The 20,129-nt window shown below is 37.5% G+C and overlaps 1 protein-coding gene and 1 long non-coding RNA gene across 5 annotated transcripts; one reads left to right on the top strand and one right to left on the bottom strand.

The window, feature by feature from the left end:
• Window positions 1-10,404: 10,404 nt before the first annotated feature.
• Window positions 10,405-13,256, top strand: LOC126622336 (L-type lectin-domain containing receptor kinase VII.1-like). The gene is made up of 2 exons (XM_050291037.1): window positions 10,405-12,737; window positions 12,893-13,256. Exons 1-2 carry the CDS (start codon window positions 10,649-10,651, stop codon window positions 12,979-12,981), a joined length of 2,178 nt encoding a protein of 725 aa, XP_050146994.1. The 5' UTR covers window positions 10,405-10,648; the 3' UTR covers window positions 12,982-13,256.
• An 868-nt stretch (window positions 13,257-14,124) lies between these two features.
• LOC126622341 (uncharacterized) lies at window positions 14,125-19,905 on the bottom strand. Of its 4 annotated transcripts, none has more exons than XR_007623399.1 (5): window positions 19,614-19,905; window positions 18,525-19,314; window positions 17,605-17,653; window positions 17,110-17,283; window positions 14,125-16,793 (listed from the first exon to the last, which is right to left on the bottom strand). It is a non-coding gene; the product is annotated as an uncharacterized LOC126622341 (long non-coding RNA). The 4 variants fall into 4 exon arrangements; XR_007623401.1 differs by lacking the exon at window positions 19,614-19,905 and having other exon boundaries at window positions 14,125-14,232; window positions 14,372-16,793; window positions 18,525-19,591; XR_007623398.1 differs by lacking the exon at window positions 19,614-19,905 and having other exon boundaries at window positions 18,525-19,578.
• Between the last annotated feature and the right edge of the window lie 224 nt (window positions 19,906-20,129).

Here is a 20,129-nt window from a genome sequence, read left to right as displayed (position 1 = left end):
AAATCAACAGTTAAGTATGGATGCATCAACAATAATCATATCAGGTACAAGAAAGTAATCAACCGGAGGCCCTCTAATAGCCCTGCACGGTTGAACCTAGAGCTCAAAATCTATCACTCTCACTCTGCCGGAGTCACCTCTGTGACCTGTCCGGCCTTCTGCACACAAGTTACGCTCTAGTGCTTTCTCATCAATCATCTGTGCACATAATCTAAGGTCACCCACCAGTCGAAATCTTACTAACACTCTTCGACTGGCCCGTCGCACCCACTCCGCGTGGACTGTGCGACCAGCATCTACTTGGATCCAAGGCGAGCGTGCGATGCGGTGAATACTATAAGCACTAAACCATGGTGCAGGATTTGAGCTCAATATATATCAACATCATCATAACAGTATTTAAATACTCACCTGATACTCACCTGTGCGTCCGCCGCACCAATTCATACATATGCATCATATATCAATTCATATCCTTTCATGCATGGCAATTCGATTCACGTTTTTCATATAATTCTGTATACTTTTCGCATACTTCTATGCATGGCATTTCAACTAATATATCTCATATACTTTTATACATTTTCATTTAAATCATAATTTCATGCATTTTCAATTTCTGGGAAAACGGCAAGTATATATGTATACGGAAAACAAAACTGCCCACTCACAGATTACATCGACGTCTCGTAAGTCCCTGAGCATCCCTTGGCCATGCCCGATGCCCGCATAAACCTCACCTATACAAAAGTAACCAATTTGACGTTATTTAACGCCTAACCCAAATCTTAGTTAATAACTCCTCATATATTGCTCAAATTGGGTATATGAATATACCACCGTGACCTACACAACCTCAGGATCATCCCCATATTTTTAAAATAATTTTTGGAGGTCTCACGCGCCTGACGTGGCACGGACCTAAGCGCCCCCATGCGCGGCCACGTGTCGTGCACACTGACGGTGTCAATTGACGCCGTCAGGAATATTCCGTTAAAATCCCGGAATATTCCGTTAACTTAACCGGATACCGTTACTGCCGTTAGGAATATGCCGTTAAAAATAACGGAATATTCCTTCTTCTTCTCCGGTCGTCCCTCGCCGGACTCCGGTCACCGGAAACTGAGGAATATTTCAAATCCACTATTCTCCTTCGTTTTTCATCCAAATTTCTCGAATTTTACACCAATTTGAAGCCCTAAACATCGACTTTCACGTTGGACTAGTTTTAGGGCCTAAAAACTACGAGATCAAACTTTTCAAAAATTCAAGAAATCGGCCAAACTTACAACTCGTGATCCCGACGTCCAATCCATGCCAACGAAGCACTCCGAGCTTCCTTGTGACTTCCTAAAGCTCACTGTGAGTTTGGTTTCACCTAAAACAAAGCCAATTCGAAGTTCATGAACAGTGCTCTTCACGGGAACTTTGAAACTAGGGTTTTTCCGAAGCAAAACTTACCTGAAATGGATACCATCGTGATCGTGGAGGTTCCAGGAGTTTGATGGTGGTCTTAACTCCGTCGTTGGTAGAAGTTTAGGGTTGTTTTGTGGTTGGTTTGTTCGAACGGAGAAGAAGAGTGACAGAGAGAGTGAGAGAGTCGTGAGGGAAGAGAGAGAGACAGTATGCAGAAAATAGGGAGAGGATTGAGGGATGTGGGGATCCCTCGTGGTCCTTTTCCAATCCCCAACTCCAAACCACAAAATTTTAACCTAAAAATCTAAGTTTCATCCTTAATAAATTCCATTTTATTTTCAAAACTTAGGAACCTAGATAATTAACAACTTGAGCTTCACATACTTAGTATTTCTTAAGGGCAATTTCGTCCATTCACAGCCACGAATGTAATATTTTGGAACGGGCTGTGACAAAAATCCTCTAACAATTATGGATATAGGAGGAAAACTTGATCATACATGACAAATCCCGATCCGTAATGTTCACTTAGACATCTGAATGGTGTTGTGGAAAGTGCGAATAAATTAACACCTAGAGTAACTAACGTTAGAGTACGCATGTGAACGGGGTTCAACTCGATTCTAAGGTCCAAATGTACATTTATGATTCATGGTCTGGGTGTGTCAAACTGTTAATACACTACACTTATCCTTTTACTATATACAATGCAAGATAAGTTTTCTATAAACATAATAACACATGATTTTTTGTTTTTGCGTGTACAAAAGCTCATATCTATAATATTTTCAATTAAGAACTTGTCTCGTACTTTTATTTATTGACAATAGAAGTATTTGTGCAAGGCAATACGTTTCCCAATTTGTTATTCTTTTGAAATGTGGACAAAGTGCAAGAGGCTTCCAATTAATACAGAGCGTTTATTTTTACATTCAAAGTACGGTGTTTGATTCATTCTTCCTTCAGTATCATTGGTTTAAAAAATGAAAAAAATAAATATGAATATGGGTCGCCATATACTAATTAAACGTGATAACTTTGTGTGCAGCTTTTCAGGTCACTTGCCACGCTATTACTCAAAGGGAGCATAACTTTCATTTGATGCAATCTATCCTGTTGTTTATTTTTGTTAGATTTGGAAAGTTTTGAATGCTCATAAATAAGTTAATCAAAATCAATTCAAATTAAAACGTGCAAGTTGCAAATTCATCAATTTGATGCAATATGGATAAGCACAATAGCCAAGGTTTAAAACATTCGTATTCATTGCTTCAAATTATAGAAGGATTTTGTCACAACTACGATATCATTTGGATGAGAAATGCTAATGAGACTTTTTTAAAGTGAAACTTTATATAAATAACTTTATATAAATTCTCTATCACCTAATAGTTTAACATCAATTCCGTGTCATTATAAAGATTGTACAAAAAACATGAGGTGACAGAGAATCATACTTTTGCGAGAGTCTCCTTTAGCGAAGCACATTGGAAAGTTTAGGCACTGATTTTCAAATATTTAACAACACAAAGCAATTACTTGTCGTAAAGGGATTGGAAGGATTTAGACGTGGTTTAATTTAAAAACCAAACATTATTTATTGAATATATAATATAGATAATTAGTCATTACTGGTGGCCTTTTTCCAATTAATTATTCATGTCACCGTTATCTTTCTATAGTTGGTAACAAATGAACGTGGCACATGCATGTAGCATCATTTGTATGGTTAGAGAAAGAGGCTTGGGTGAGTTTACTAATTCGTAATCAGATTGAGAGAAATTGAATTGATGAGAATTTGGAATGAGTGGAATCAGAATTAAATTCTTGTTTAAGTTGTTTACCAAAACTGCCTAGAATCGGAGTAGAAATGGCATTAATCTATATAAATTGTTTACTAATTCATATGAGTCAGAATAAAATCTAATGTAAGTAATAAAGTACCCATGTTTAACTAATATATTTTATATGCTATTTATTTTTAGTAAAACTTTTACTCTTCCATTTTTTTAAATTTTTTAGAGAGAATAATTTTTTTTTATTTTTTAGTAAAACTTTTAGCACAAATTTAATATGAAAGAATATTTTTTATTTTCTTCTACATGTTAGAGAAGATTCTTATGGCTAGTTTGGTATTACTGTGCTTTAAAAAAAAAAACTATGTTGTGTTAACTATTTGGTTTCGGTGTCCTATTTGGGTTTGAATTTTGACTTCTTAGTTGGTTTCCTTGGTGGAGAGATTTTGTTATTCCCTATTTGATTAGGATTTGGATTTACTTCCTATTATGATTCTTATTGTAACCTAAGTCTTATGCACCATAAATAGGACCTTAGGGTTAGTGTATTTGTGTGTGGCTCATTCGTGTGGCAATTTGTTGAGAGTCAATTTGTGAGTTAGAGAGCAATTTGGGAGAATCTTCTCCGTTTGTTTGAGTTCTCTACTCATTTGGTTTAGGGTTTGTAATTTGTGGGATTTGGGTTGTGAGAGTTAAACATTCTTTTGTAATCTCCGTTTGTTTAGTGAAATTCCTCGCCGTGCTTCGTCCGTGGAGTAGGCTTTATGCGAACCATGTAAATCTCTTGTGTTAGTTTGAGATTGTTTGTTTTAGTTTTCACCTACGACGTTGATATTTAATACTTTATTATAATTCGCTTCCGTTTGCGCATAAAAGTACAACAAACTGCTTCTGCTGTGCTGTGAGAATAAACAATTGTAAAATAAAGTAGTTGAGTGTTTAGTAAACTTTTTTTTTTTTGTGAAAGTGCTTTGAAAAAAGCATAATCGATTGTTTGGCAAATTTTTTACATAAAACTGCTATGACTATATTAAAAGACTGAAAAATGTTTAATATTAGATATTGAAATAATAATTTATTTTATTTAAAATCTTATCTTCTCAATCTTCCTTGAAACAACTTATCGCATCAGAACCTTGAAAAACTTTATTGCATCAGTGCCTGTTCTTGAGAAATCATTACCTTTTTTATTTCAATTATGAACAAGTGGCATCTCCCTCAAGCATTTGGTGATGGCGACACCCTAAATCCCCAACCCAGCCGCGCTACCAACACCCCAAAAATTCCAACCCAGCCCCGCCGCAGCCCAGACGCACCCAAATTACCCCACCTCCACCACTGTCTACGTATCTAGCTTTCCCCTTTACATAATCTCTATATACCAAAGCTAAAAAGTTCACTTTCAGTGATGGGGATTCAAAGCACCCAATCTTCCCCTCTAGGCTCCCCTAATCTGATGCAGCATCAGCCCAAATGCCATTGGAGGGAGGGAGATGGAAAAACGGAGAGGGTATTATTGGGTTGAGAAAGTTTCTTTAAACTTTACTGTTCATCCGCTACTTAAAAATAAAAAAAATAAAAAAAAGGGTTTTTTTTTGGGGGGGGTTAGGAAGCAGCATTTTGTTGCTTCCACTTTTCGGCTTATTTTGACCTGAGATTTGAAGGAAAAAAAAAACACTTATTTTTATATTTACCAAACACGTTTTACACTCCAGCTTTTTTTTTAAAGTTAAGCAATCCCAAACCTAACCTTAATCACCCTAAACTTTATTAAAAATATCAACATAAAGTAAAATTTACTTCCTCTTCTCTCTCTCCTTCTCCCCAATCTTTCTTGGATTTGGATTCTCTGCCCTCCCATTTCGGTGCCCTCCTTGTGCCCTCCTGTTTTGTGTGGTCACGGTTAATCCATGCTAACATTTTATATTGTTTTTTATAAAAATAATAAGACAAAAAAAAATAGTAATATAAAATATTGACGTGGCTTAACCGTGACCACACAAACAGGAGGGCACGAGGAGGGCACCGAATTGGGAAGGCAGAGAATCCAAGTCCATCTTTCTTAGCAGCTGCTTTGACCAAAACCCTCAAATATCTCACCCACACTATCCTCTCCAACACCATTCTCCTCATTGCCAACCACATTCTGCTCCCCCTCTTACTATGCGAAGTAGATCAACACAACCCGCAAGGGTTGCAAATCCATTCTTCGCCAACGACAACCCATTCCACCAACTTAGTCTTTGAAGCCCATCCTAGCACAAAATCATCTAGAACCGTGATTAAGCTGGTGAACATGCAAGGGAGTCGGCAGACTGGGCAAAGAGAGTCACATATATGAAGGGGGAGGTAGAAGATACGGGGGTAGTTTGGGTATAAAAGTTGGATGCCTGGAATAGTCTTCACTCCAGAATCCAAATACCACCTCCATCTAGGGGATCCGATTCCGGGAGATTTAGGGATCCAATTCCTAATTTTAAGTGGACCCCATCTTGTTTGTTATTCCGGAAATTTTAGTAAACAGCTTGAATGTTTGGAAAAGAATGCAATTCCGTTTCTTGCCATTCAGTTTTGGTTTCGTAAACACGCCATTAGAGCTGTATACATAGATTACATTCCTTATAAAAGGAATGTTGGGAAGACTTTCTCAAAAGTAGGACTCTCCATAAGTTCTCCATCACCTTATATTTTTAGCACAATTTTTGTGCCAACTTTATAAAATACTGTGAAAAAACATGAGGTAACAAAGAATCACACTTTGAAAGAGTCTTCTTATCATTTCTCTTCCTTCTTATATAATCTTCATCCATCAGTTTAGTGAATTTGATGATAAAAAACCAGAGGGCAGGACGAAAGTCATGCATAGAGATATTGAACGGCAAAGATGACAAGAAATGGCCATCCTTTATGCATCTCTACGATCTCAACTCCCCCTTTAATATATCAAGGTAAATTGGTTATATTTTTCTTTGATAATTGAGCACATGAACTATGTTTCCTTAACAAAGTTGCAAGATAAATGCTTGAAACAGCAAACAAATTAAAAGCAGAATAGAACCAATTGGAGAATGTAGATGCTTGAACAATATCGTCTCATCATCATCGACTGGAATTGAAGGGGAAGGCCTTGAACTGTGTGTGAATAATGTCGATTGGGGTTGAAAGAGAAGTCTTGACTCGAGTTGAGACCGAGAGTCCAAATAGTTGAAGAGATATAACAATAAATAAATAATCTTCATATAAGCTGGTATGCACTCTGCAGCCGTTATATATCTGAATATTGGATTGTTGTTGCCAATTGGTTGTCAAAACCATGTGGTGCGTTGGTCGTGCACGCAAGTCTCCGTTCACAGTTTATCTGTAACATTATGTCTTACTTTTAACATAAATTAATAATAAATAAATAAAAATTTACGTTGGAATAATAACACTATATGACTATATTTTCAGTACACCAAAAAAGTACTCAGCTCTTGCTAACACTAACAAACAAACCATGATAACCATTTCTTATTTGCTTACGAGAATAAAAATTAGTGACGATGATGAATCGGATTATGGTGTTGTTTAATCAAGCCAGCAACCTCCCAAAGGTAGCAAAGATTAGCTGAACTCTGAATTGGTCACTTAAACCCGTTTTGGAAAACCAAATATTCAAATTATTTAATCGGCCACTGATTATGATAGGCCACCAACTCTTAAAGTCACCGTCTCTTTTACATTTAAGGTGCTTAAACCTTATTTTAATTATATTTTGAAAATTATTAATTTAATTCATTAAAATCTACTACATAATCATACAATATATTTCTATTTTAATATACGAAAAATAAAAAATTATACATCTCTCACAACTTATATCACTAATTATACTAATTCATTTTCTCTACCTGCAAAAATCAAGTAATTTGTTGGCATTAGTTTGTTGCAAAATGTTAATATACCGTACGTTCCAACTTGAGAATTCTACAAACATTGTGAAGAATGTCCTAGGAAAGTATTATTCACACACTCATTTTTACCTCCCACACATCTTTGTTAATTTTTTACTATTAATCTTCTTCAATTCATTTTATCCGACGGCCAAAAATTGAGAGAAACGTGTGAGAAGTAAAAATGATTGTGGATAGCACTACTCATGTTCTATCTTTTATACTTTTTCAAGTTTTAGGTTGATTTTCATAATTAAATTGTCAAAAGATTCTTTTCCCTCACATTGCATTATGTATTATAAAATAGTATCATTTTATGTCTTTTATTTATAGAAAATTTAACAAAAAAACTCCAAGTATTGTTCAATTTAATGAAAAATCACATTTTTACATTAAAAAATCAATCTTGATATTATTTACTTTACCCTTTATTTTGTCATTATCGTTAAAATTCAAAATTTTCAAATAATTTTCTTTTTATTTATTTGTCCATATGACCGTTAAACTAATGATGGTTGACCGCTTATAGGTCGGAAAATACTTGGGTACTGCCCAGTCAGTACCCTATTTACTCCCCATTTTATATAGCCCAATCGAATTACAACACCTGTTTATTTATATTTTCTCAATCACTATAACCAAACACAAACTTATCCTTTAAGCCTGTGACCAAACGCGACCTTTCTTCCTCCCTTCCTCCAAACGTCGCAGACCTCACCCCAATCCATCTCTCTTCCGCCAAGCATACACGCATTTCTTCCTCCAACCTTTCCATCGATTCTCGCATGAATTTTTCCACCAACCTCTCTCCGCGACAAATCTCACTCTCCCCAGTATTTTCTAGACTTATTCTCTGTTCAGTGCCCAATTTTAGTTTGAAATGTTTAATCAAAGGCCAGGTGATGGTTTGGTGGGATTCGGATTTTCAGAGGAAGGGAGACGAGGGAGAAGATAGGTTGGGGGGGATGAGCGTGGGTTCAAACAGAGGAGGGAGGTTGGAGGAGTATGTCGGGATGGGATCGGATTCAAATATGCAGATTTGCCATGGCCAGGGTAAAGGTAGGAGAAGGTGGGTGTTTGGTTATCAACATAGCAAAGAGTTTGAGTAAATATTAGGAAGTTTTAACGAAATGTCCACAGTATTGTTCATTTTAATTAAAAATCATATTTTTACACTAAAAAGTCAAACCTGATACTATTCATTTTATCCTTTATTTTGTACTTATTATTAAAATTCAAAGTTTTCAAATCTTTTTCATTAGTTTTTCTTAAATATTAAATAGACAGATGTTACAACAATTTTATTGGGCCACAAAATATAGTGAGTAAATTGGGTACTAATTAGTCAGTACTTAAGTATTATCAACCTAAAAATGATTATGCTAACGTCATAAAATAGACATTAATGCAATTTTAAATTCACATAATACAATATAAAAAAAAATTAAATTCGTAAACATTTTAAAAAACACTTCAGACCTGAAAAGTGTAAAATTATTCAATCCTAAAAATAATAATCAAATGTTTAGTTATTTTTTCTTTCTGACTTTTATTTGTGTTCAACTTGAGAGGTATTATTCTAAAAAAAGAATTTGAGAGGTATTAAATTGGCCAACCAAAACCAATTATCACCAAAGTCAAAAACAACTCTTTTTCTATTTTCATTGTACGGTAGCAGATGGATTTATCTGGGATGTCCAAAGTACAGGAAAAGGATCCCGTGATCTCATCCGTTCATCGAACATCGTGCGGTCAAAAATTATTTTAAAATTAAAAATTAAAAATTAAATATGAATAGTATCTAACGAAAATGGATCACATAATATATGATAAATGAATGAGATTACGGGATCCCTAATAAAAGAATTCGGCAAGGATCCTTTTCCCAAAGTACGTATTATATATCAGCCAACTAGGGTTTAATAATTTGTCCCTTTCTCTTCGACGGAGATGATAAATATTTTAGTATGTTGAGAACACAACTTAATATATTAAGTGCTGAAATCACTTATATTATGATATTTGGTGTTTCAAATGCATTAAAATAATTGTTGACAGAGAGAGTCCAACGGCAGCTAGAAAAAGGCATCCATTCCATTATGTTTTGTGTACATTTTACTTTATTTATTTTTCATGGAAACTGGCCATCGTTTCTACCGAAATAACCAATATGCCATTTTGGTATTCATGGCAAGTGATGTTATATATTAACATGGTTTGACCCGATATTATATATTACTATTATCATGATATCAGAGCTTAGGTTTTGAATTTTGTCTTATGACTATTTTGATTTTAGTTTGGTGTTAGAGTCGAGGTTTCGAAATTAGTTTTACGATAGGGGTGTGCTATCAATACACCCAATTTTATTTTTCACACACATCCTAATAATTTATGTTCGTTGATCTTCTTCAATTCATTCGATTCGACAGCCGAAAATTAAAAAAGTGTGTGAGAAGTAAAATAGGATGTGTGGATATCACACCTCATACGATATTGTTTTGATACCAGTTTGATGATGGATAGATGCTGTTTTTTTTTTTTCACTAAATTTTGTTTGTTTGTTTGTTTGTTTTTTTTTTTTAATGAAAAACAAACTAAATTTTGTTTAATAAAGTGATAGGAATATAGAAGGATCGAAGAAATTCTTTTAATCTAATTCAAAAAAGAAATGCAAAGAGGAAAAAAATCACAACACTAAAATGTGATTTAAGAATCCGAATAAACAAAATAACTACTAATTTTTCCGATTCTTAGACCAAATAAGTTGACTTGAATAAAATCACATTTGGGAGGACTTTTATTCGATCAGCCGATGGCTTCTTTGCCCTTTGAAATTTCAACTCTCAAGAAAGAATGCTGCTGTTTTGCATTTCATGGTGGCCTTTCGAGTCGGCAGCCAGACAGCAAATCCCACCTCCAAACCCTACCATTTTCGTAATTAAACCCATCTCCAAAAGCGAAAAAAAGGATGAGGATCCTATTCGGATTCTCTTTGTGAGGATCAATCCTCACATCCTAATAGTTTATCGTACATTATACGGTTAGTTTTTGTCAGTTACTATTTATGTTTAATTTTAAATAAAAAAATTCAAATAATTTATGACCGTACAATATACAATGAATAATTATGATCTGAGCATCTTTAGGATCCCCACCATTTAAATCCGGATGCGATCCAAATCCGAAAAAAATAGAAGACACATCTCCTGACTAGGAGTGCTTGACCATGAGCACTCACACACACCTTATCAGTGCGGAAGGACAAAGAACACTTCTCTGCGTCCCCTACAATTCTCCTGTTTCATTCACTTCCCGAAACTCCATGTGTGACCCTTTCCCTCCTCCTCCTCCTCCTTTTTTCAGCTTCTTCCCTTTTACTTTGGAGATTCTGAACTACCCCAATCTTCACGGCCGGACATTCAGCATCAGTTATAGTCGAGCGACTCCACTAACTGACCATTTGACCTAACTCATGTCGTTTTCTTCCTTACTTTCTCTACGATGAACAAAACAAAACCAAATCCCAAACCTCTCCTCCTCGTAATTCTACTACCTTCGATCCTATCCTGCCAACCAGCTTTTGCCGTCGACTTTGTCTTCAACGGCTTCAACTCCTCCGACATGTTGCTCCTCTACAGCAACGCCACCGTCGAGTCTCGAACCCTAACGCTCACAAACGACACCAACTTCTCCATCGGTCGAGCTCTCTACAAATCCAAGATCCCTACCAAAGAACCTAACTCATCGTACGTATACCCTTTCTCAACTTCTTTCATTTTCTCCATTGCCCCTTACAAGAACACACTTGCCGGTCACGGCATGGTGTTCATTTTTGTGCCGCAAACTGGCATCAAGGGGACGAGCCCGGGCGAGCATCTCGGACTCTTCAACTTCACCAACGGCGGTAGCTCCGACAACCATGTTTTCGGTGTTGAATTTGATGTGTTTAAGAATGAGGAGTTTACGGATATTAGTGACAACCATGTCGGCATCGATCTGAATTCTCTTCTATCTGTCAAGGCACACGAGGCAGGGTTTTGGCCGGAAAATAGTGATGGAAGTGATGAAAAAAGTTTCAAGAAATTGAAGCTTAATAGTGGGGAAAATTACCAGGTTTGGATTGATTACAAGGATCTTTTGATCAATGTTACAATGGCGCGGGCCGGCGCAAAAAGGCCGAAAACACCGTTGTTGAGTTTTGGCTACAATTTGTCTGATGTATTGTTGGATGAAATGTTTATTGGGTTCACAAGTTCAACGGGGCAGTTAGTTGAGAGCCACAGGGTTTTGGCATGGAGTTATAGCAATTCCAACTTTTCGTTGAGTGAGAGTTTGATCACTTCTGGTTTACCTTCTTTTGTGCTTCCAAAGAGTTCGATTTTCGCATCAAAAGGTTTCATTGCAGGGATCACAGTGGGTGGATTTTTTGTGATTTGTATACTTGCTCTGGTTTCTCTGTTTTTGTTCAAGGGGCATAGGAGGCTAGCTAGGGAGAGGGAGGAAATGGAAGATTGGGAATTGGAGTACTGGCCGCATAGAATTACTTACCAGGAAATCGAGACGTCGACGAAGGGTTTCGATGAAGAGAATGTGATCGGAGTTGGAGGCAATGGGAAGGTTTATAAGGGTGTTTTAGCAGGAGGGGCGGAGATCGCGGTGAAGCGCATCTCACACGAAAATGATGGGATGAGGGAATTCTTGGCTGAGATTTCAAGCATTGGGAGGTTGAAGCACAGAAATTTGGTAGGGTTGAGAGGTTGGTGCAAGCAAGAGAAAGGTAGATTCGTATTAGTGTATGATTACATGGAAAATGGGAGTTTGGACAAAAGGGTTTTTGATTGTGATGAGAATAAGATGTTGAATTTTGAAGACAGAATTAGGGTTTTGAAAGATGTGGCTTCAGGGGTGTTTTACTTGCATGAGGGTTGGGAATCCAAAGTCCTACATAGGGACATTAAGGCAAGTAATGTGTTACTTGATAAGGAAATGAATGGGAGGCTTGGGGATTTTGGGTTGGCAAGGATGCATGGACATGGTGAAGTGCTCGGCACCACTAGGGTTGTCGGAACAGTAGGTTACTTGGCCCCGGAAGTGATCCGGATGGGGCGAGCATCAGAGCAAACCGATATATTTGCGTTCGGGATCCTGATTTTGGAAGTGATGTGTGGGAGGAGGCCTCTAGAGGATGGGAGGCCACCTTTGGTGGAATGGGTGTGGAAACTTAAGGTGCAAGGAAACTTGTTACAAGCCTTTGATGAGAGGCTAAGGGCTAGGGGAGAGTTTGATGAGGAGGAAGTAGAAAGGGTTTTGCATTTGGGATTGTTGTGTGCATATCCTGACCCAAATGCTAGACCGTCGATGCGACAAGTGGTTAAAGTGTTGGAGGGGAAGAAGAACGATCAGCCGGACGAGTCGGAAACTGAGGACATGGATGCATATGTGCTCCGAAAGTTGCAATCCAAGGAGATGTGGTCGGATTTTTCACAAACTTTTGGGTATGGATCATATTCACACCCAACTTTTGAAGACATCAAGCAGTCCATATCCACTTCAACGTCTCTTTCTTGGTCCAATACTAGCACAGTGGAAGGTAGGTGAATCTCCATCATTCACCAAATGGAAAGGGAAACTCTTGGGTACATATGTATTGTAGCACACTTTACCACATAATATGAATGATGAGTTTGCACAAAGATCCGTTGTGTTTTTGCAAACTATTTATCTGTTCACAATCTTTGAACTTAGGTCTCGATTCGTACAACATTATGAGAAGGATGATAGAAAAAGAAGAACGAGAAAGTCAACTCAGAAGATCAGTAGCATCCCAATTGTAAAAGGCATGTTCACTCCGCAAGGGTAGGACTCGGTGAGATTTTTGCTATGAGAGAAGCTCTTTGTCTTGCTATTTAAAGACACAATTGAACCATCTTGGACTTGGACCATCCATATTTGCATTGCCTCAAGGAAGGGCAGGTTTTTATACTACTTTTCGTTCACCCCTCTTTTGAATTTAAGAGAGAGAATCGGTGTATTTATACTACTTTTCGTTGTGAATCACGCGAAACTTTCTTTGTACTTCCGTATGAATGCATTTCCGCATTTTGCATTAGTTCGATGTGTTTTCCCCAAGTGTTGTTTGATTGTCGATGAAGTCATATAAGTTTGCTAATGCTGTAGGGGTCCCCCCTTTTAAGAGAATGGAAGAAAGCTTGGGTTTTTAACCATGGTTTAAGGTATTACTCATCAGAATAAAACTAAATCCGAATCAAAATTGCTGCACTTTATTGTTTTTATATATGTTGTTTGGCTTTAAAATTTCACATGGAGAACAAAAATTCACCTTGTAAAACATACGTAAAGTTATATAAGTTTCGGATACAAACTGACCATGCATGTAATTAAAATCTTTTACTGTCAAGTCTTTCTTAGTTAGTAATTCTGGTATAAATAATTGATATGTCTTTCTTAGTTCGTAATTCTGGTATAAATAATTGATATGTCTTAAGTCCAAATCTGCTACTATTAAGGTACTTTAACATCTTCATATTATCCGAGTTTAGCTGCTTGAAATGTTGAATGCATGGTCTAGTTCTTCACATCATCCGTGTTTAGGTTTTGGAAGCTTTTCAATAAGCTCAAATTTTTGCTCGATCAACCTCAATGCCCAAGATAGAAAAGAAATTCAATGCCCCAATACAAAGCGCCCTCTTGCACCATGAAAGGAAATTTGTCCTAGTTCAACACTAAGTTTGTGTTCTTGGACACCGTTTTAGCATGAGTCAAATTGCGAAGACAATCATCAAGGGAAGACACCCGAAGACAGAAAAGTCATCCACGACGAGACTTGGATAACCCTTCAATCATGCCTTGGAAAATTGTTTACAATCAGATCAAGTTGTAAACAATTTTCCAAGGCATGATACTACTTTTCTTCTATACACCTAATTTTGTGAATGGCAATTGTAATCCAATCAATCTTTACCAAAAGGAAACAAATATATAAAATTGCTCAAGAAAAATAATCGACAATATACGAATGATCTGTATCGCCAAGCGCCTCATTCAACTGCTCGTAGCTCTCTCTCCTGAAGCATAGATAGTACATGGAGAAAGGAACCCGACTGGAATTCAAAACTATTTTCACAAATCTATATATCCCACATAAAGTCTCTAGATTTATCCATCTGCCAGCCTATTGAAATAACATTATATAACCACATATACCTTGCAAGTCAGTGAGGAGGAAGTCATAGAGGCCGCGTGTGGAGTCTTATACCTTGCAGGTCTTAAGAGCATGAAAGCTGGATCACTGTACGAGGTGCATGTGTTCCGTAGAGCAGGACCAAATTACGAACGGACTGTGCTATTAACAAATTTTCGTTGGAAGCAGTGGGATATAACAAAGAAATTGGTATGTGGAAAGAGAAATATGGCAGTGTTTTATTTGAAGGTGTTACTCAGAGAGAACCTTTGGAAAATGGTCACAACAAAGTACCATTTTGTAAATGTTTGTAGGCACGGACACCCTCTTGTGCTTGTGGAAGGAGGATACATCCTACATGTGGTTAAACTTGATGAAATTGTTGAAGAACTTCGAAGACAGGAGGGACCTACATGCCTCTGCTTCTCCTTCGCAGGCTTTGCCTTGTTGGCTGTTGATTCAAGGGTCACCGGCTCTGACATGTTAACAGTATCAAAGATCTCTGTTGTGAACAGCTCGTTGCAGACCAAAATATGCCGCTGTGGGGATCTATATGAATCCTTGCTCTTGATTTAAGGTAAAGAAGGAAAAATGGAGCATAAGAGGAGCCATAATCGTGTTGTAAGAGCCTGCAAAGATTTCAACAATCAAAAGTTCATGTTATGTTTGCACCGGCCCTGGAGAAGCACATCTGGTATATTATAATGTTGAATAGAATGGTGCAACATCCCATGGTTCTACATAGTTGAGCTTGGGATTGCATGGCATGGGTTCCGAAGCACCCGTTGCAATGTCGGAGCTAGCTTATAAATTTTTGGGTAGACGAGATGGAGTCTTGCGTAATGCCTATCTACGGTCACTATGGAATAAAATGGTCGCTTGCAAGTCAGTGAGGTGGAAGCCATAGAGGTGGCGTGTGGAGCCCTATACCTTGCAGGTCTTAAGAGCATGAAAACTGGACCACCGTACGAGGTGCATGTGTTCCGTAGATGAGTACCATATTACGAACAAACTGTGCTATTAACAGACGTTTCTTAGAAGTAGTGGGATATAACAAAGAAGTTGGTATGTAGAAAGAGAAATATGGCAGTGTTTTATTCGAATGCGTTACTCTGAGAGAACCTTTGGAAAATGATCACAACAAAGTACCCTTTTGTAAATGTTCGTAGGCAAGGACACCCTCTTGCGCTTCTGGAAGGAGGATATGTTCTACATGTGGTTAAACTTGGAAGTGCTGGTAGCATCGAGAAAACGATGCAACGTGCGACGACGTCTAGTGCAATTGTACTTCCGGAGTTTACGGTGGAAAATTCATAAATTAGTCGATCTCCCTTCTTTTTGGATTAGTGATTGGATTCTTTTAGGCACTCCAACAAATTGTCTCCAGCCCTCCCAATATAAACATTCGACGTCAACTTCCTCTTCCTCTTGACCATTGTCTTTGTGAAACTCAATTCGAAAACTCGCATTTCAATGTAATATGAATTTTCCACCACAAACTCCTCAAGTACAATTACACTAGACGTCGCCGCACGTTGAATCGTTTTCTTGATGCTACCAAGACTCCCAAGTTTAACCACATGTAGAATATATCCTCCTTCTAGAAGCGCAAGAGGGTGTCCTTGCCTACAAACATCTACAAAAGGGTACTTTGTTGTGACCATTTTCCAAAGGTTCTCTCAGAGTAACGCCTTCGAATAAAACACTGCCATATTTCTCTTTCCACATACCAACTTCTTTGTTATATCCCACTACTTCTAAGAAACGTCTGTTAATAGCACAGTCCGTTCGTAATTTGGTACTCCTCTACGGAACACATGCACCTCATACGGTGGTCTAGTTTTTATGCTTTTAAGACCTGCAAGGTATAGGGCTCCACACGCTGCCTCTATGGCTTCCACCTCACTGACCTACAAGCGACCCTTTTATTCCATAGTGACGTAGATAGGCATTACGCAAGACTCCATCTCGTCTACCCAAAAATTTATAAGCTAGCTCCGACATTGCAACGGGTGTTTCGAAACCCATGTCATGCAATCCCAAGCTCAACTACGTAGAACCATGGGATGTTGCACCATTCTTTTCAACATTATAATATACCAAATGTGCTTCTCCAAGACCGGTGCAAACATAGCATGAAATTTTGATGCTTGTTGAAATCTTTACTGGCTCTTGCAACACGATTATGGCTCCTCTTATGCTCCATTTTTCCTTCTTTACCTTCAATCAAGAGAACGGATTCATATAGATCCCCACAGCGGCATATTTTGGTCTGCAATGAGCTGTTCACAACCGAGATCTTTGATACTGTTAACATGTCAGGGCCGGTGACCCTTGAATCTACAGCCAACAAGGCAAAGCCTGTGAAGGAGAAGCAGAGGCATGTAGTGCCCTCTTGTCTTCGAAGTTCTTCAACAATTTCATCAAGAGACTCCTTTAAATGGCCTGTTGCAACGCGAAGATATTGATACTCATTTACAATTGAATCAACGTGGTTATAACAACGTAACCATAAAAAATTTAAAAAAAATTAAAAAGTATGCAACTGTATAAACAAAATAGACACCAGATGTTCAGTTTCTTAGCTACAACTCGTCATTCAGCTTCTAAGCTTAAATTACCGATGCATAATCATACGGAATGGCGTTATCGGCTCAAATTATGGGCAGAAGATAATGATGCCTTGCATTTTTAGGTGTTTGAATTCTTTAATTATAATGCACACACATTGTCACCATAAAAGAAGTGGAAATTTACTCACATCTTCAAGCTCCTTGTCCACAGCATACTCTAAAACAATTCCATCGTTTTCCATTACTGAAGGAATATCAAGTTCCATCACATAGATCACGCAAGGACTACCAAGTCCAGAGGTCGGATGGTCATCAAAAGTGTTGTTAGACTTGCTCTCCACACGACTCTCATGAATGCAAACCTAGCGAAACATAAAAATATTTTACTAAGTTTATCCACTAGAGGCTCCCGCCTAATTCACTTAAGAGATACACTTAGCAGTCGTTATATGACACGCCCCAACCCCAATATCCCCAAATATCAGGGTAGGAACGTGTTGGCCGACACCTGAGGATGACGAAGCCATTTTAAACATGCATACAATAAGATAGGTAATTAGAAAGAAATATGTCGATGCGGAAACATGTTCAAAGCATACAACTAGTCAAGGAATTTATGAAAGAATCACAATAAAGTATATGAATAAAGGAGTGGGTCCTACGCTGAAAAGACTCGAACATACCTACGCAAAGGTACACTGACTCGGGGATCGAACGCCTCGCTTTTAACTCCTGAGGGGGCGCAAAAACAGAAAAGGTGAGTGGACCATAAGTTATACTAATGCTAATAATAAGTAAACCAATTCCTTTCTTAACATAATAACCCCCTGTTTTGAAAACATATATAATACTACGTATGAGTTTTTCTAAAACTCTAGCATGCAGGAAATGTTCATAACCGTAAAATCATCTCTAAAACATGCATCTTGAAATGCCCGAAGGCAAAGCCATAAATCTCAGTACAACTATACTCTCTAGGGGTATCATATTTGCCCAAAGGCAAAACTTGTCCATCACCTGAAGATGAAACTATACCACATTGGGTCACGCCAATGAAGAAACATGGTATGCCCCATCACCCAAAAGTGAAGTTGTACGACTCTGGGTTACGCCAAAGAAGAACACTATAACATATATCTCACTCCTCCTCATCACCGTGTCCTATGGCCATAGACATCTAATACCCGTGTTGTGTGAATGTGATGTATGATAGCCTACTAGATATATATATATATATATATCCAAAACATAGCTCAAATCTCATGCCAACGTATCAAGATCCAAAAGTTCCAAAACCCCGTAAAATAATACATCCTCACAAATCCACAGAAAAATCATACGTATAAACCAATATTTTATAACCTTTATTATATAGTAAACTTGATATATCCAATATATTCCATAAGTAATTCAATTACTAATAAATTATCCAAATATCAGAAATATGCAATTTTATAAATCGTATTTTTAAAACATAAGCAACTCTGAAATAAATTATGTATGCAACCCTAAGATTTAATCTCCGAGTTGCACAGAAACTACCCAAGGTTAAAATCTTCAAATTTCAAACTAAAAATCAAGATTCCAAGTACGAACTCCTTACCTGGAAACCATTGAAGACGATCATGAGCTCGATTAAGTCTAAATCCCTCAAGATTGAACTCAAATTCGTCGGAATGATTCGGTGTGGTGAGTTTTACTTAACCCAACATAGATCCTCACATGCAAGGGCAGCATGTTGCTCACCAAGCTCCACATGTTGTGATTTCGGTAATTTGGGGGACGAATTTGGCTTAGATGATGAAGATGATGGTGATTGGCACCCATCCTAGAGAGAGAGAGAGAGTGAGTTTGAGAGGAGAAGAGAGTTGGAGAGAGAGGGATCCAAAGAGAGATCACGGAGTGGGAAGAAAAACAGTGGGCCGGTTTACAAACACCACACTGTGGTGGGTCCCACACCAATTTTAAAAACGGGCTGTTACATTATAAATCATTAATTCTAAAAAAAACTAAAGAAAATATCTTGAAAATTTTGAGTTTTAATAATAAAAATAAAATAAAAGATAAAATGAATTAGGGCTGGGTTCGGTTTGAAACGGTTCGGTTTTTAGTCAAAACCGAAACCGAACCGAAATTTCGGTTCAGTTCGGTTCGGTTCAAATTTTTTCGGTTCGGTTTTTTCGGTTTTGATTTTTTTCGGTTCGGTTTCAGTCCGGTTCGGTTTTTTCCATAATTTTTTTTTTTTTTTAATTTGGAACAAATCTGAAACGATTGGTTGCGAGCACTGAAGATGCAGAAACTTATTGGGTGTTGGTGCAAATGAATATGAACTGTAACAAATCTGCAAATCTGCACTGGAAGAAATCTGCAAATGAATACGAACTGGAACAAATCTGCAAATGAAAACGAAAATTACAATATAAAATCCCAAATCCCAACAAATCTGCAAAGATTATAACATGCAAAATCCCAACTAATAATTAAAAGAAAAACCCATTTTAATTCAGTAAATCACAATATAAAATCCCAACAAATCTGCAAATGAATACGAAAATTACAATATAAATTCCCAACAAATCTGCAAAGATTATAACATGCAAATCCCAACAAATAATGAAAAGAAAAACCCATTTTAATTCAGTAAATCACAATATAAAATTATAAATCATATTAGTTTTGATTCGAAAATTACCTATGAGAGATCGGAAAACCCGGATTCGAATCTTCCAATTTAGAGGGGGTTCTGATTCGAAAGGGGCGAGGGAAAATCATGGTTTGGAAGAAGGAATCCGTGAGGAGGACATGAGAAGACTGGAGAGAGAGTGATTTGGAGGAAGAGAGGAAGGAGAGAGAGAGAGAGAGAGAGAGGGGCTGAGGAAGCAAAAGGCAGAGAGAGGACGCAGCGGAGGAGTTTGAAATCTGAAATGGGAAGTGAGATAAAGTGTGAGACGGCTAGGGTTTGTAAAGTTTAAGAAATTTTATAAAGCATTAAATACAAGAAGCCTATAAATATTGTACTGGTACAATAATAACAACTCAAAGCCCACAGTCAAGTTGGCTTGCAGCAACTAATCCTAAGCTATAGGGAAGGGGTTCAAACCCCGGCGCCTACATGTTTTTTTAGAATTTATATATGATTTTTTTTTCGGTTCGGTTCGGTCCGGTTCGGTTTCCGGACCTCAAAAACCGAAACCGAACCAACCAGATT

Source organism: Malus sylvestris, chromosome 5, assembly GCF_916048215.2.
Source record: "Malus sylvestris chromosome 5, drMalSylv7.2, whole genome shotgun sequence".
NCBI classification, from domain to species: domain Eukaryota; kingdom Viridiplantae; phylum Streptophyta; class Magnoliopsida; order Rosales; family Rosaceae; genus Malus; species Malus sylvestris.
The sequence above is the reverse complement of the archived record's forward strand: the minus strand, read 5'-3'. Positions and strand labels throughout refer to the sequence as shown.

What these genes read in the sequence shown, in the direction of transcription:
- LOC126622336 (XM_050291037.1), top strand. Translation starts at nt 10,649, where the DNA reads ATGAACAAAACAAAACCAAATCCCAAACCTCTCCTCCTCGTAATTCTA. An exon ending in CAATACTAGCACAGTGGAAG is followed by an intron (nt 12,738 to 12,892) that starts GTAGGTGAATCT and finishes CTTTGAACTTAG; the next exon opens with GTCTCGATTCGTACAACATT.